This window comes from Phalangium opilio, unplaced genomic scaffold (genome assembly GCF_054372755.1).
Source record: "Phalangium opilio isolate 3A_F unplaced genomic scaffold, DU_Popi_V2 ptg000002l_1, whole genome shotgun sequence".
NCBI lineage: Eukaryota > Metazoa > Arthropoda > Arachnida > Opiliones > Phalangiidae > Phalangium > Phalangium opilio.
This window is the reverse complement of record NW_028324144.1, coordinates 11,009,708-11,024,300: the sequence shown is the minus strand read 5'-3', so window position 1 is coordinate 11,024,300 and position 14,593 is coordinate 11,009,708. Positions and strand designations below refer to the sequence as shown.

General features: G+C 43.2%; 1 protein-coding gene and 2 long non-coding RNA genes across 3 annotated transcripts in view; 2 read left to right on the top strand and 1 right to left on the bottom strand.

Moving 5' to 3' along the window:
• The window catches only part of LOC149719742 (uncharacterized), a 96,515-nt gene that overhangs the window by 13,663 nt on the left and 68,259 nt on the right, over nt 1–14,593 (top strand). The window lies entirely within an intron of this gene.
• On the top strand, nt 4,071–7,568 carry LOC149719751 (uncharacterized). The gene is made up of 4 exons (XM_089861704.1): nt 4,071–4,443; nt 5,357–5,681; nt 5,875–6,944; nt 7,012–7,568. Exons 1-4 carry the CDS (start codon nt 4,071–4,073, stop codon nt 7,566–7,568), a joined length of 2,325 nt encoding a protein of 774 aa, XP_089717830.1.
• On the bottom strand, nt 7,868–8,516 carry LOC149719750 (uncharacterized). The gene is made up of 2 exons (XR_016374951.1): nt 8,292–8,516; nt 7,868–8,235 (listed from the first exon to the last, which is right to left on the bottom strand). It is a non-coding gene; the product is annotated as an uncharacterized LOC149719750 (long non-coding RNA).

The window sequence follows — 14,593 nt, the reverse complement described above, 5'->3', positions numbered from 1 at the left end:
CGGTCTATAGGGGGTCGACCTAATCTTTTCAAAGGGTGACGAAAAAGTCACCTTTCTCTCTGACCGTCTCAACAGAACGGTTCACGACTTGAACGACTTCAAGTGTCCGAAAGCCACGACCGCGGACATCATTTCTCTTCCCGTACGGTGCTTGTACCCTCACCCCGTCGGTGAGCACCGAACGGCTTGCGCCTTTGACAAGGCTTTAATTTACGCCTTATGGGCGCACTCTAACAAGGCCGAAATTAATATTTCGTGCAATCTAGATATCCTTAATGATATTTACATGTAAAAAAATGAATAAATGTATTTTTTCCTATAAAAATGATTTTATTTTTTCAACATACACATATTACAGCTTGAAAACAGATTCTCTGAAGGGGGGAGAACATGTCTGGTCGTGTTATTTGCAGACGAGTGACGTAAACAACATTTGTAAAGGGGGTGAGAGGTTCATAGCAGGGATGGCGAACGGGTCTGGGCACGAATTATCTTTAATCTTGGGGGGATCCATTTGGTTCGAATGTCGTAAACAACTTTGTATACAAAGAACGCAAAGAACGTCTGCGGGGCTGGCTGACAAGTCAGGGACCCTATTCTCTAACTACATTTGGATCGTTCCTAATCCAAATGATTTGGATTTGGGGTCGGCTCATCCCCAAATGACACTAATCCGTATTCTGTAACTCCAAATCCCTTTTCATTTGGTTCAAACCCTATCCAAACATTTGGCAAGCCAAATGGCCGGCCAAATCGTCATTTGGATAGCTCTTTTCCCCATTTTCACCCCGTTTGTGGCCGCCATTTTTTTTTAAGGGGAAAAATTTTGAGAGTGGGTTCTTTTTCGTGGTCATTTTCATATTTTTTGAGGATTTGGTTATGGATGGATTTTAAATATAATATAAAGTAGGTTTCAAGCTTTAATAAAAGCCTAATATCATAATTTTCCACCTTTTTATTGTCCCACAATCTATTTCTAAACTTGGCCCTTTTTTTAAGGCGGTGAAATTGCGCTAAGCCTTGGCTTAACGTTAATTTTTGCCATTTAAATGTTTGCCTCTCGAGTCTCGTTGCCCGTTACTTCGCCTTCTCTTATCGTCGTATTTTTAAAGTTTAGACTTTGAAAGTAGTGCTTTGTTTTCTTAAATTTAACTTAATTGTATAAGATTTCAATATTATAATTGCGTTAAACGTCGGTATTTACGAATTCAAGGGACGCGCCTTGCATTTGAATTTCGTTCCCTCGAAACCACCCCCTTTAAGGGGCCGGACTCCGAAGGCTTTTTCTTTATCGTCTGTCAGCCCCCAAAACAGCTGTAGTGAATGTTATTTACTAAAAAAATGTATGCGGTCAGTGTGTTGTTTTTGCATTTTAATGCTTCTAATCGTGGTACGCGTCGAGGTTTACAAATCCAACGTGTGTTGCTAAATGAAAATCAAGGGTGGATACTATATGATCTATGCTTTAATTTCCTTTAAAAGGAATTTGACGGCGAAAGTCAAGCTAAACGGTATTAGGCCTTGCCAAAAGTTGACAGCTATAGTAAGCCTTCCTCCGATAATCACTATCACATGTCAATGATGTAAGAAATTGACCCTCGGATATCCTGTGACTAGGAGATGGTTATAAAGTTACTAAGTCTCGATTTTGGAGGTAGATACTGTCTAGTGACACTTAAAGTAACGATTTAATCTTATAAACAGACTACCATCATAAGCCCATATCGTAAATTAACCGATGTTGATATCAAAGCTTAATAATTTTTTTTAACTCCATGAATCTTAAATATCAACATCAAAAATTATCTACTGAAAGAGATAACTACTTATATTCCATTCAAATTTCTCGCAACATATCAAATTAACGAGTAGAAATGTGCAAATGAAGTTCAAACCGATTAATTGGGCAAATTGCTATATTGGTCACCATTACCGATCACAGATAGATTTGCGTCCTTCAGTAGTGTTTATTATGCTTGTAAAATGGTAAGCGAAATCTGTGATTAAAGTTTAAAATAGACATGAGCAAAAAGTGATTCAAGTCATATCAACTCGATTACCGAATATCTAAATTTGACCAAAATTAACAAAATATTCTCTTCATGATTAAAAATCTTGTTTGAAGCAGCAAGCCATCTAATCCTTATTTACCTTCTTTTGAAAAAAAAAGTAGGCTGATACCTCTTTCAGTAGATGATTGATTGATATTTCAGTTTCATTGAGTTTAAAAAAAATTGATTCCGCCATTGGTTAATTTACAATATTGACCAATCGACAATCACAAATTTTAATAACTAAATTACAAAAACCGGTTCAAAACTTTATTAGTTTTGAAACAATTAAATTCTAATATTAAACATATGTACTAGTTAATTCCTCGTTGGTAATTAATTTATTGCCTTAGTGAAATTAACGCTGAATTTTATATACACAAAATAAATAATAACTTAGCTTCTAAAATTCAAATGTAAAAATGTGTGCATTATTTCCCAATTAATAAAAGATATCCACCTATTTTTCATTCAAATTAATTTCCCACTTAATATTAATTAGGCCTAATAAGCTTAAACTATCAAATTAAGAGGTTTCTTAATTTTACAAAATTATTACCATCTAACATGCAAAAACCCAAGGCTTAAAAACATTTTACTTTTATATTAAACGCTGCAAAAGAATTGACCAATAAACAGTAAGTAAAATTACGTAATGAAAGAGGAAGTGACGTACATTTGGTTTGGATAAAGGTTTGGCGGGAGATCCAAATGTCGATTTGGATTTGGGTTAGAGAATACGGTTTTAAGCGCCCTATCCAAATGGAGCCGATCCAAACGTTTAGATTTGGATCATCGTCCAAATGATTTAGATTTTTAGAGAATAGGCTCCCTGGGCATGATTGATAGGGGAGAGAGAGGGTGGGGGGCAGTTCTAGTTCTTGTTATAGGTTTAGTTTGGTGGTATGGGGGGTGGAATGGGGGTCGGCTCTTGATATAGTTTGAGTTTAGTTAAAGTTTAGTTTTTGGTGCGGGGGGAGGGCGAACGGGTCTGGGCATGAATTATTTTAGCCGCTAGGGGGGATCCATTTGGTTCGAATGTCGTAAACAACTTTGTATACAAAGAACGCAAAGAACGTCTGCGGGGCTGGCTGACAAGTCTGGGCATGATTGATAGGGGGGAGAGAGGGTGGGGGGCAGTTCTAGTTCTGGTTATAGGTTTAGTTTGGTGGTATGGGGGGTGGAATGGGGGTCGGCTCTTGATATAGTTTGAGTTTAGTTAAAGTTTAGTTTTTGGTGCGGGGGGAGGGCGAACGGGTCTGGGCATGAATTATTTTAGCCGCTAGGGGGGATCCATTTGGTTCGAATGTCGTAAACAACTTTGTATACAAAGAACGTCTGCGGGGCTGGCTGACAAGTCTGGGCATGATTGATAGGGGGGAGAGAGGATGGGGGACAGTTCTAGTTCTTGTTATAGGTTTAGTTTGGTGGCATGGGGGTTGAATGGGGGTCGGCTCTTGATATATTTTGAGTTTGGTTCTAGTTAAAGTTTAGGGGTGTGGGGGTGGAAGGTGAGGGGCGAACGGGTCTGGGCATGAATTATTATTTTAGCTGCTAGGGGGGTGTTGTACATGTTGAATTATATAAGCAAACGGAAAAGATCGTTGGGTTTCATAACTAGTATGAACACCGAGGCGAAAAGACGTGAAAGTTTCCATCGCTGGAAGGGTCCGTATACAAATCCCCGAGATCTAGCTAGAGACGGATTTTTTATTTATATACGTATGGTCACGATACCGTAGAGTGTTATTTTTGTCACGGTATATTAAACGATTGGAAAATTCGGGATTCTGTGCACGAAGAACACAAACGTCATTTTCCTAGTTGTCCCTTCATCCGCGGACTTCCAACAAACAACGTACCGATCGAAGACGGCAAGGGTCACGACGTACCACCCACCGCCCGCTCTGATTATATGGAGTTTCGCATTCCAAAGTCTGTCATTCAAAAGGCAATTTTGGATACCTACGTCCAAGAAATTTTCAGCGACCCCAAGAACCGCGAGATGTTGAATACGACATGAATTCGGAAGAAGCCCGTTTAAAAACTTTCCAATCGTGGGCGTCGCTTTACGTTGATGCAGCCGAACTAGCGCGAGACGGGTTTTATTTAGACCGTAGAGATACCTTCAGATGTTTCTTTTGCCACGGTACTCTTCAAGTATGGACAAACTCGGAATCGGTAAACGATAAACATAGACAATTTTACCCAGACTGTCCATACATTTTCGGGCAACAAACGCTAGTCCACACGGACCATTCCTTCAGATATTTCTTTTGCCACGGCACTCTTCAAGTATGGACAACCTCGGAATTGGTACGCGATAAACATAGACAATTGTACCCTGACTGCCCCTTCATTCTTGGAAAACGGACGCTCAATGTCTATCGAAGTAGACGTTACTTCGGAAAAAGATGACTATATCTGTCTTATCAAGAAAAGACGAATTTAAAAGACTCTTACAATGGTGAAAAAAAAGTTACTTTTTGCCCTTTTACCGTAATATATAAAATACCTTACGAGGATCGTTTTAACTATTATTATATCGATAATTTGCATTTTAATGAACGCATCCGTAATATTAATACTTTACTAGAAAAAATACTTTATGTAAAAAAAATAAAATATACATACATAGCGCAAACGTAAAAAAATGCCCCGCTTTAAAAAAAAACGTTTGGAGAGAAATTCGGAGATATGGAAGTTCCTAGGCTTGTACATGCATTCCCCCGCCTTGCACGTGTAACGGAGAGAGGAAACTGAGAGATGTATTCCTATAACATATCAGTACTATACGGAGAGAAAACGCGCGCCGCTAGGCTTGTACATGCATTCCCCCGCCTTGTACATGCATCGGAGAGAGGGAACCAAGAGAGAGGAAAAAAAAACTCTCCAGCCTTCACAGCGCTCTCGCGGCGCTCGCCGCTAGGCTTGTACATTCGCTAGCGTAAAAATAAAGAGACGGTCAAAGGGAAAGAGACGGTGAAAGTCAGGAGGGAACCAAGAGAGAGAAAAAAACTCTCCAGCCTTCACAGCGCTCTTGCGGGTATCGGGCTGGGTAAAGAGAAAGTGAAAGTCAGAATAAAAAGGGGGACTTAGCGCAAAGAGAGAGCATACACTCAAGAACAACCTACACCCTTCGGGTGGAGGAGGTAAGAGGGAGACACACCAACCCCCTCCGGGGATGGAGGCATGGGGGCAAAAATTCGTCCCCCCCTTCGCGGGTATAAACCATGGGGGAAAAAAATCATCCCCCCTGCGCTGCCCGCGGATATCGAGGCTTACTATTCTCTCGTGTAAATTAGAGAAGTTTGAAGTTAAAAATCATCTTTCTATCAACATCTTCTGCTACGAAAATAAGGTAGTTAAAGAACGGCAACTTGATCTCTTGTTAATTACAAGAGGAGACAGAAAGCACTACTGCCTTATACGTAGTCTGAGTCGACTGCTGAATAACTTTTCAAAAGACGGCCACGCTACTCATTATTGTCGGTATTGCCTGCATCGCTTCACGGGATCGAACGCGGAAAAAAATCACCACGAACACGTAAGAGATTGCAGTCTCCATGGACCCCAGAAGATAAAAATGCCTCTAGACGATCCCATTCTACAATTTAAGAAGCACGGATGGTACCAAAAAGTAAGGTCATCTCTTCGTTTTTTTAATATATTTCATGTGTTTAATTTATTTTCTACATATTTTGGTTAATTATGTTATATACGCTGACTTTGAGACGATATTACCGAAAGTTACATCATGCCTACCTGACCCCTCGCTCTCTTCTACAACCGCATTGTCACTTCATGTGTCCTGCGGTTTTAGTTACTTTATTGTTGGACCGGACGGTGTCCCATCAAAGCCCGTAACATATCGCGGAATTGACGCAACAGAAAAGTTCCTTCACAAACTTATTGAGGAAGAGCGCGATTTGGAGAGTAAAATTAGGGAAATCGTACCGATGAATCTTTCACCGGCGGAAGTGAAAGGCTTCAAATCAACAAGACTATGCTACGTATGCAAGGAACCCTTTACTAAGGAAGACTACAAAGTCAGAGACCATGAACACTCATCAGGGGCATTCCGAGGTGCAGCCCATAATTCCTGCAACCTTAAATTAAAAACACCAAACCACATACCGGTTTTCATCCATAACCTCTCACGATATGACGCCCATGTTATAATGGAAAAAATAGGTCTGATTAAGGATCACGAAATTAAATGTATCCCGTCCAACTCGGAGACGTACATTTCCTTTAGCTTGGGAAAATTACGTTTCGTTGACACTGTACGATTCATGCCGGCGTCCCTTGAGGTTCTCGCCGGTAATCTGGCGAAGGGTGGGGTGGAAAAGTTTACTTGTATGAATAAAGTTTACCATCCTGATGAAGTAGCGCTTTTACTGCGTAAACAAGTTTACCCATATGATTACATGAATGATGTATCAAAGTTCAACGAGACAGAGTTGCCGCCCAGGTCAGCCTTTTTCAACGTTTTAACGGATGAGGATATTTCTGACGAGGATTACTCACACGCCAAAAATGTGTGGGAGACATTCAATATCAGAAATCTGGGTGTCTACCACAATCTGTACGTCCAGTCGGATGTACTTCTCCTTGCTGATATTTTCGAGAATTTTCGAGCCATGTGTATGGACTATTATAAATTAGACTGTGCCCACGCGTACACGGGACCTGGCTTTGCATGGGAGAGTGCTCTTTGCATGACGAAAGTCAAGTTGGATCTTTTGTTAGACATTGACATGCATCTATTCATCGAAAAGGGGATTAGAGGTGGTGTCTCTATGATAAGTCATAGGTTTGCCCAGGCAAATAACAAGTATCTTCCAGACACATTCGACCCCTCAAAACCAATCAGTTACATTACTTATTTAGGTAAGTTATTATTATTAAACCTAATTAATTTAGGTTCGTATGTCAATTTCCACTTATTTCTTCGCAGATTGCAATAACCTCTATGGGACTGTAATGTGCGAAAATCTCCCGATGAAGGGATTCCAGTGGCTTCAACCCTCTCAAAAGTTCATAGATGAAATTCTATTAAATCATCCAGACAATGACTCTGTAGGGTATATCCTAGAAGTAGACCTGGAATATCCTAAACACCTTCACGACGACCATAATTGTTACCCATTGGCACCCGAGAAAAGTGTCATTACAACGTCTGAACTGTCGGAGTACTCCAAAGACCAGCTCAAAGAGTTAGGTCTTAAGGAAAGGGACAGCTTTCCCAAACTTGTACCTTCCCTCTACAAAAAAGAAAAGTACATCGTACACTATAGGAATTTGAAATACTACGTTTCAAAGGGTATGAAAATCAGCATGGTACACCGTATTATGAGGTTTGAGCAAGGGACGTGGCTCAAACCCTTCATTGATTTCAACACGGAGAAACGCAAGATGGCGGTGAACGACTTTGAAAAAGATTTTTTCAAGTTGCAAAACAACAGTGTCTTTGGTAAGCAACCCATGCCGTATAAATCTCACAATGTACTATAATGTGTTTATTCACAGGGAAAACAATGGAAAACTTGCGGAATCGGATCGATTTTCACCTAGTACAGACCCCTAGAATGGCGGTAAATAAAGCGTTTCATTGATTCGATGGTTAGCTGACGTTTAAGTAAACACTCGCGGTACTGGGAGTGTCGCACTTTCTTTCTAACTACCCTCTTACAAATCCCCTTGGCGGATAAAATTGAATACATTTTGGGTCTTAAACCGCAGAACTCTTGGACAGGGACACCTTCGTGTTCGTCTATGAATTTCCCTAGAACTTTCTTATTCAGGTCGCTGTAAAGGGGATGTGTCTTGGGGTAACCAGAAAAGTCAAACATTTCACTGTGGGTAGCAAAGTCTTCATAGAGATATGATAGGTCAAGGAATCGGTATTCGTGAAAATAGTTTTGCTGCGTCCCCATACAATGGTTTTATGGTATCATAGTGAAAACCATACATGAGAAGTTTGGATAGGTCAAGAATAGCGAAGCCAGTGTAGATGGGTTTGTTGAGGGTGAGTGTTTTCTTCAAGAGATGTATCCCGACCAGGTCATTCTTGAAGAGCGTGAATCGTTCAAACGCCGGTGAACTCGCTTTCTTTACCGCCATTCTAGGGGTCTGTACTAGGTGAAAATCGATTCGATTCCGCAAGTTTCCATTGTTTTCCCTGTGAATAAACACATTATAGTACATTGTGAGATTTATAAGGCATGGATTGCTTACCAAAGACACTGTTGTTTTGCAACTTGAAAAAAAATCTTTTTCAAAGTCGTTCACCGCCATCTTGCGTTTCTCCGTGTTGAAATCAATGAAGGGCAACGTCCCTTGCTCAAACCTCATAATACGGTGTACCATGCTGATTTTCATACCCTTTGAAACGTAGTATTTCAAATTCCTATAGTGTACTGTTAGCGCCCAAACCCCCTTACGAGTAGATGGCGCCAGAGTCCTGCCAAAACTCGATCAATAACCCTATTCCCTCGCCTCTCACACGCTTAGGTAGGAAAGAGGAGGAATACGGTCTCTTAACGCGCGGCTCTCGTAGAGAGAGGACGGTAGTATTAACGCTATGTAACGTACCTGATTTACTTTGTTTTATTTCATTGATTAAACTCTTTTATTACACTAATGATCCTGACTAATCAATACACGACTCTTACATCTCAGAAGTGGGATATTTATCCAAATGCGCCGTTATATTAGAAGATGAAACGCGATACGAAAAACATTTTCGCCCGGTACGAAAACGTGCAGAAAACAAAGTGGAGTCCTAAGCCTCGTCACGCGCACTAAGGGGAAACGTTATGTTTTTATCGCGCTAACATCGGTATTTCTATTTCTACGGTAAACGAAACAGTCGGTTTTATTATGTTTACATATAACGAACCTTCGGTTAGCGGCGCGGATGAACTGAACGATTAAATTGCGAACTTTGGCCTTATTTTTACTCGTGAGCTTTTGTGAGACAAAGGTAGCTACACGGTCACCTTGCCAACGATTCATGCAAGAAACAGAGAGCTGTCTCCACGTACGAAGAAGCGAGCGAGTGAAAAATACTAGGCCCACGAGGTGCATTTTATGCCGCGAAACGAAACCGCCAACTGGTAGTACGAAACGAAGAGAAAACCCCACTGAAATTACATAGCGAACAGATTCCAACGTTCTTGAATCTGTAGGCGACGAAACGCTAAAAGTAAGCGACGAACTTTCATACGAAAATCTCAACACTAAGCTCTCTACCAGCGCGATTAACGAAATTACTGACGACTTTCCTTCACGAACGGGTTCCAACGAACTAGAACCCGGAGGCAACGAAGCGCCTACGGTAAGCAAAGATAATTTCACCGAGAATAACGATTTCAACGTAACCAACGACACGGCGGGTTCCGAAGTCTCTGAACCCGAGGGCAACGATCAGCCTACTATAAACGAGGAGCTTTCCAACGACTATTTTGAGGAGAATAACCAAACTCACGGCTCATCTAGCGGAAACTCCGACACCCATCGCGTTCTCTCCGAAAGAGTTTACGCCTTGAACGAAGGTTCTCGATTAATCCACGTCAACAACGAACATATCAGCGATAGCGAAGATTCTTTTCACGAATTATCAGAATCTCCTCGAGCTGTTGGTCCAATGAGTGTCAACTCGGACTCTGGAGACGAGGATAACGAACGAGAACGGGGATCCGTCTCACGTGAGAATTCCCGCAACGAACGAATTATTCCACCCGGAATGGAAGGGCTTAGGCTACAAGACGAAGCTGGCAGGCAAGTACCTCAAGGAATGCTTTCTCTTACGGCCTTTGAACAAGCGATAAAATTAGCGGTTGGTGCTGCTGTAGAGCAAACGTTAGCGGCGGCTGGGAATGGCGCTAACCGGAATCACGATACTAATTCCGGGGATGCCAGTAGAATTATCCCTGATTTTGATCCTGCAATGGCACCTCATCAAACGATAAATCAATGGATAAGGAAGATTGACGATGCTGCAAGGGCCTACGGTTGGTCTGAGCGTCTCATCATCAACACAGCAATGCCGAAACTCAAAGGAACTGCTCAAGTATGGTATGAAAGCCTTGATACTGTGGTACACACTTGGGGCGAATGGAAGGAACTTCTCGTAGAATGGTTCCCGCCAGTCAAGAACTCTCAAAGGCTTTACCGCGATATGGAACAGAGGACCCGCCGTTCAGGGGAATCTGTAGAAGTATATTATCACGACAAAGTAGCCAAGGCGAGGCTCTTCGGCCTCTCAAACGATGACATGATGGAATACATAATCACAGGTCTGCACGACGAACAGCTGATTGCGTCTTTGAGCGTCCGTGACTACGATACACTACCGGAGCTCCTTAAGGCGATGCGACAGTTGGAAGACCGATTACAATCATCAAAACGAAACAAAGCCAACTCTTCCAACGAATCAGTCAAGGATAACAATGGGAGTCACGGAAGGGCTCCCGATCTGAAGCCCCTACCCCAAGAACCAAAGACTGAGGAGCGTAGCAATGGATCGTCTAATTCTCGAAGAAAACCGAAGTTTAAACATGGTGAACCCCTCTGTTTTAACTGTTCTTCATATGGACACATGTCGCGAGACTGCAAGAAGCCCCAGAAGGTAATGCGTTGCTTCTCGTGTAGACGACCAGGGCACGAATCTAAGGATTGCACCACGAAATCGCTTCCAAGTCAAACTCGAGAAATCGCTCACGTTGAGAGTAAACAGGCTGATGTTGATGCCAATCAGAAGTATTTCATGGATGCGGAAGTTAATGGAATACAGATAAGGTCGTACGTTGACTTGGGTAGCAAATGCGTCGCTATACGAAAAAGCGAAGCTGAGCAGCTGAAAATAGAAACCGATGAAGTCGACGGAGACTCGTTCATAGGTGGTTACGTCTCAGGGAAAACGAAGCTTTTAGGAGTGGGCAAGGCTAGTCTCAGGGTTGACCAGGCGACGGCCGAGGTCAAGGTCCACGTAGTACCAGACACAGCTCAAGATATACCCCTCTTAATCGGACAGCCCTTTACCGAACAACAACACATTGTAGTTGTCAAGCGAAAGAAAAACTTACGTATTTTTGAAGAACGTCCCAACGAGCAAGACGGCGACGAATGCCTTCTCAATCTGGATATCCCGTCGTTACCAGAACCGGCGGTAAACCTTTGGGCTAAAGGAGCCACTGTTATTCCGTCTAACTACATAGGAGTAGTAGACCTAGTAACGCAAGGACGTAGTCACGACCCACTAGACTTGTACATAGAAACCAGCATGAGGATGAAGCCGGGAAATGAATATTGCATCCCCCGTACTGTTTGCTCATTTGGTCAAGATGGGGAAACGTCACTGCCAATTTTCAATGTATCGGATCAAGATTTAACTATTAAAGCTGGGCAGATAGTAGCACGAGGCGAACCGTGCTTCAGGGAAACAGCATCCACCACCGAAGTTTTACACGCGGAAATCGTCCAAAGACCTCCGCTTCCTGTGGAAGATATCATTACGGGACCGGACGTATCCGAAGAAACTCGGTTGCAGCTACACGAGCTGTTAAACTCATATCGAGACTGCTTCGCCAGCGATCTGATGGAACTCGGCAGAACGGACAGGGCCGAAATGAAAATTGAGTTAGTAACGAATGAGCCGGTCTCCTATCGACCTTACCGCTTGTCCTTTGCTGAAAGGGGCCGGGTACGAACGAAGATCTCAGAGCTTTTGGAAGCCGGGATTATAGAAGAGTCTAACTCGCCGTATGCCAGTCCCATAATAATAGTTAAGAAGAAAAACGGAGAAGAACGCTTGTGCGTAGATTATCGCGCTCTAAACAAGATTACGAAGAAAAACGCTTACCCGTTGCCGTTGATAGAAAGCCAGTTGGAACGGCTTAGCGGTAATAAGCTCTTTACAAGCTTGGATATGATGTCGGGTTACTACCAAATTCCTGTGGACAAGGATTCGAGAGAAAAGACGGCTTTCGTGACCCCCGATGGTCATTACCAGTTCATTACGATGCCGTTTGGGCTCTCCAACGCCTGTGGAGTTTTCCAAAAGATGATCAATTCTGTATTAGGAACGCTACGGTACGCTATAGCGCTCACCTACATGGACGATGTTTTGATTCCGTCAGTCAATGAAAGCGAAGGCCTCAACCACTTACTTCAAGTGCTAGAAGTCGTACGGAACGCGCACCTGTCATTAAACCTGAAGAAATGCCGATTTCTGCTCAGTTACATAGAGTACCTGGGATTCGAGATAAGTCGGTATGGGATCCGTCCCGGTTCAAGAAAGGTCGACTGCGTAAAAGAATTTCCGCCACCGAAAAACGTCCACGAGCTCCGGCGATTCTTAGGACTCGTCAGCTATTTCCGGCGTTTTGTTAAGGGTTTCGCTATGGAAGCTGAACCACTCACGACACTCTTACGAAAGGATATGGAATGGGTATGGAAGCCCGAACAAGAGAGGGCTTTTACCTTCCTTAAAGCAAAACTCACGGAGAGGCCCATTTTAGCCTTATACGATATGAACGCTAAAACGGAAGTCCACACGGATGCAAGAAAAATTGGTCTCGGCTCGATACTTCTCCAGCAAGCTGAGGATCAAAAATGGCACCCGATTTGCTACGCCAGCAGGAAGACGACGAAGGAGGAAGCGAAATACCACTCAAGTGAGCTAGAGACGTTAGCTGTGGTTTGGAGCCTAGAGAAGTTTCGAGTTTTTCTAATTGGAATGGAGTTCGACGTGGTAACAGATTGTAATTCGGTGCGATGCACCCTCTCGAAGAAACACCTCGTCCCACGAATTGGACGTTGGTGGCTGCGACTTCAAGAGTATACGTTTCAAGTCACACATCGCCCCGGAACCCGAATGGCACACGTAGATGCTCTGAGCAGAGCGCCATGGGACGAAGCCGAAGATATGGAACCTACGGACGGTCTTCAGATTTTTCACGTTGAAATAACCCGCGAAGATTTCCTAGTCGCGGCCCAAAACGAGGATCCTAAAATGAAACTAATCAAGGACCAGCTAACGAAAACAGGGAAGCTATCGAAAGAAGAAATAGGAGTTCGTAAGGAATACGTCCTCAAACAATCAAGGCTCTTTAAGAAGATCGGAATGGACGAAAACAAGAAAGAAACCTTACTCTGGGTAGTACCAAATCGTGCCAGGTGGCGCGTGGTAAAAAGCTGCCATGATGACCTGGGGCATTTTGGTCTGGACAAGACTATTCAGAAAATTAAAGAAGACTTTTGGTTCCCTGGTATGAAACGCTACGTCAGACGCTATATTTCGTCGTGTCTCGAATGTTTGTTTCAGCTTCCTACATTCGATAGATAAGATTGGACTACCCTTCCACACGCTGCATTTAGACCACCTGGGTCCGTTCGTTCGAAGTGTAAACGGAAACACTTACTTGATTTTTGCCATCGACGCTTTTACAAAGTTTACAATCTTGAAGCCAGTTCGAAACGCGGGAATGAACCCTATCAAACGATTTTTACAAGAACTCATCGGAGTATTTGGAGCCCCGAAACGTATCATTACGGATCAAGGCACAGCCTACACGGGAAAGGCTTTTGAAGACGCTTGCAAGGTAGCACGTATCACCCATGTTCTTAACGCCACCGCAACGCCTCGCGGGAATGGTCAAGTTGAACGCCTAAACCGAGTTTTGAGTCCGGCTTTAGCAAGCATGACCGTACGTGAAGATGACAAGGATTGGGACGAGCATGTTCACCAAATCCAGTGGGGAATAAATAATACGATACAGAAAGCTACGCAAAGAACGCCTTTCGCCCTGCTCTTCAACTACGCGTCGAGAAATCCAACGGGAAGCTCTCTCATAGATGGCGTACGAGAAACCTTTGACGAAGATACGCTCGAACGACGAGCCAAAGCCATTGAAGCTATAAGAATCGACCAAGCGAAGCAGAGAACTCGATACAACGCAAAACGGGCCAAAGCACCAACCTTTGAGCCTGGTGACCTTGTCGTAGTTGAGCGCAAACCCGAGGCTACCGGGTTACCAAGGAAAACCGCAGCGGTCTATAAAGGACCATACGTTGTCGCTGAGAAGCTAAAACACGACCGTTATCTCATAGAGGATTGCCCGGAGAACCAACGAAAGCAGAAGTTCTACCGAAATACGGCTCCGGTAGACAAAATTAAACGTTTTCTCATAGTTGACAATGCCGATGATGATTCCGGAGACGAGTCCCAAGATGACGTCCCACCACCTTCACCAGGAGTTCCGCTCTTTGCTGATTCCAAACGCACGCAATTCCGTCCAGCTAGCAGTGAGTCGACCATTTCCCAAGAGGATACAACAGCCGAAAACGAGACGGCTGACGAAGCTGATGGTACGAATACTCTATCCGAGCATGATGCCGACGAAGACGACGGAATGAGACGCAGTTCCAGGCGACGCAGAACTCCGCTCTATTTAAAAGACTTTATTTGCTAAATTTAATTTTTACCATACGCGGGTTAATATTTTTGTTACGCGTTTTCACGTCGTTACTGCGTA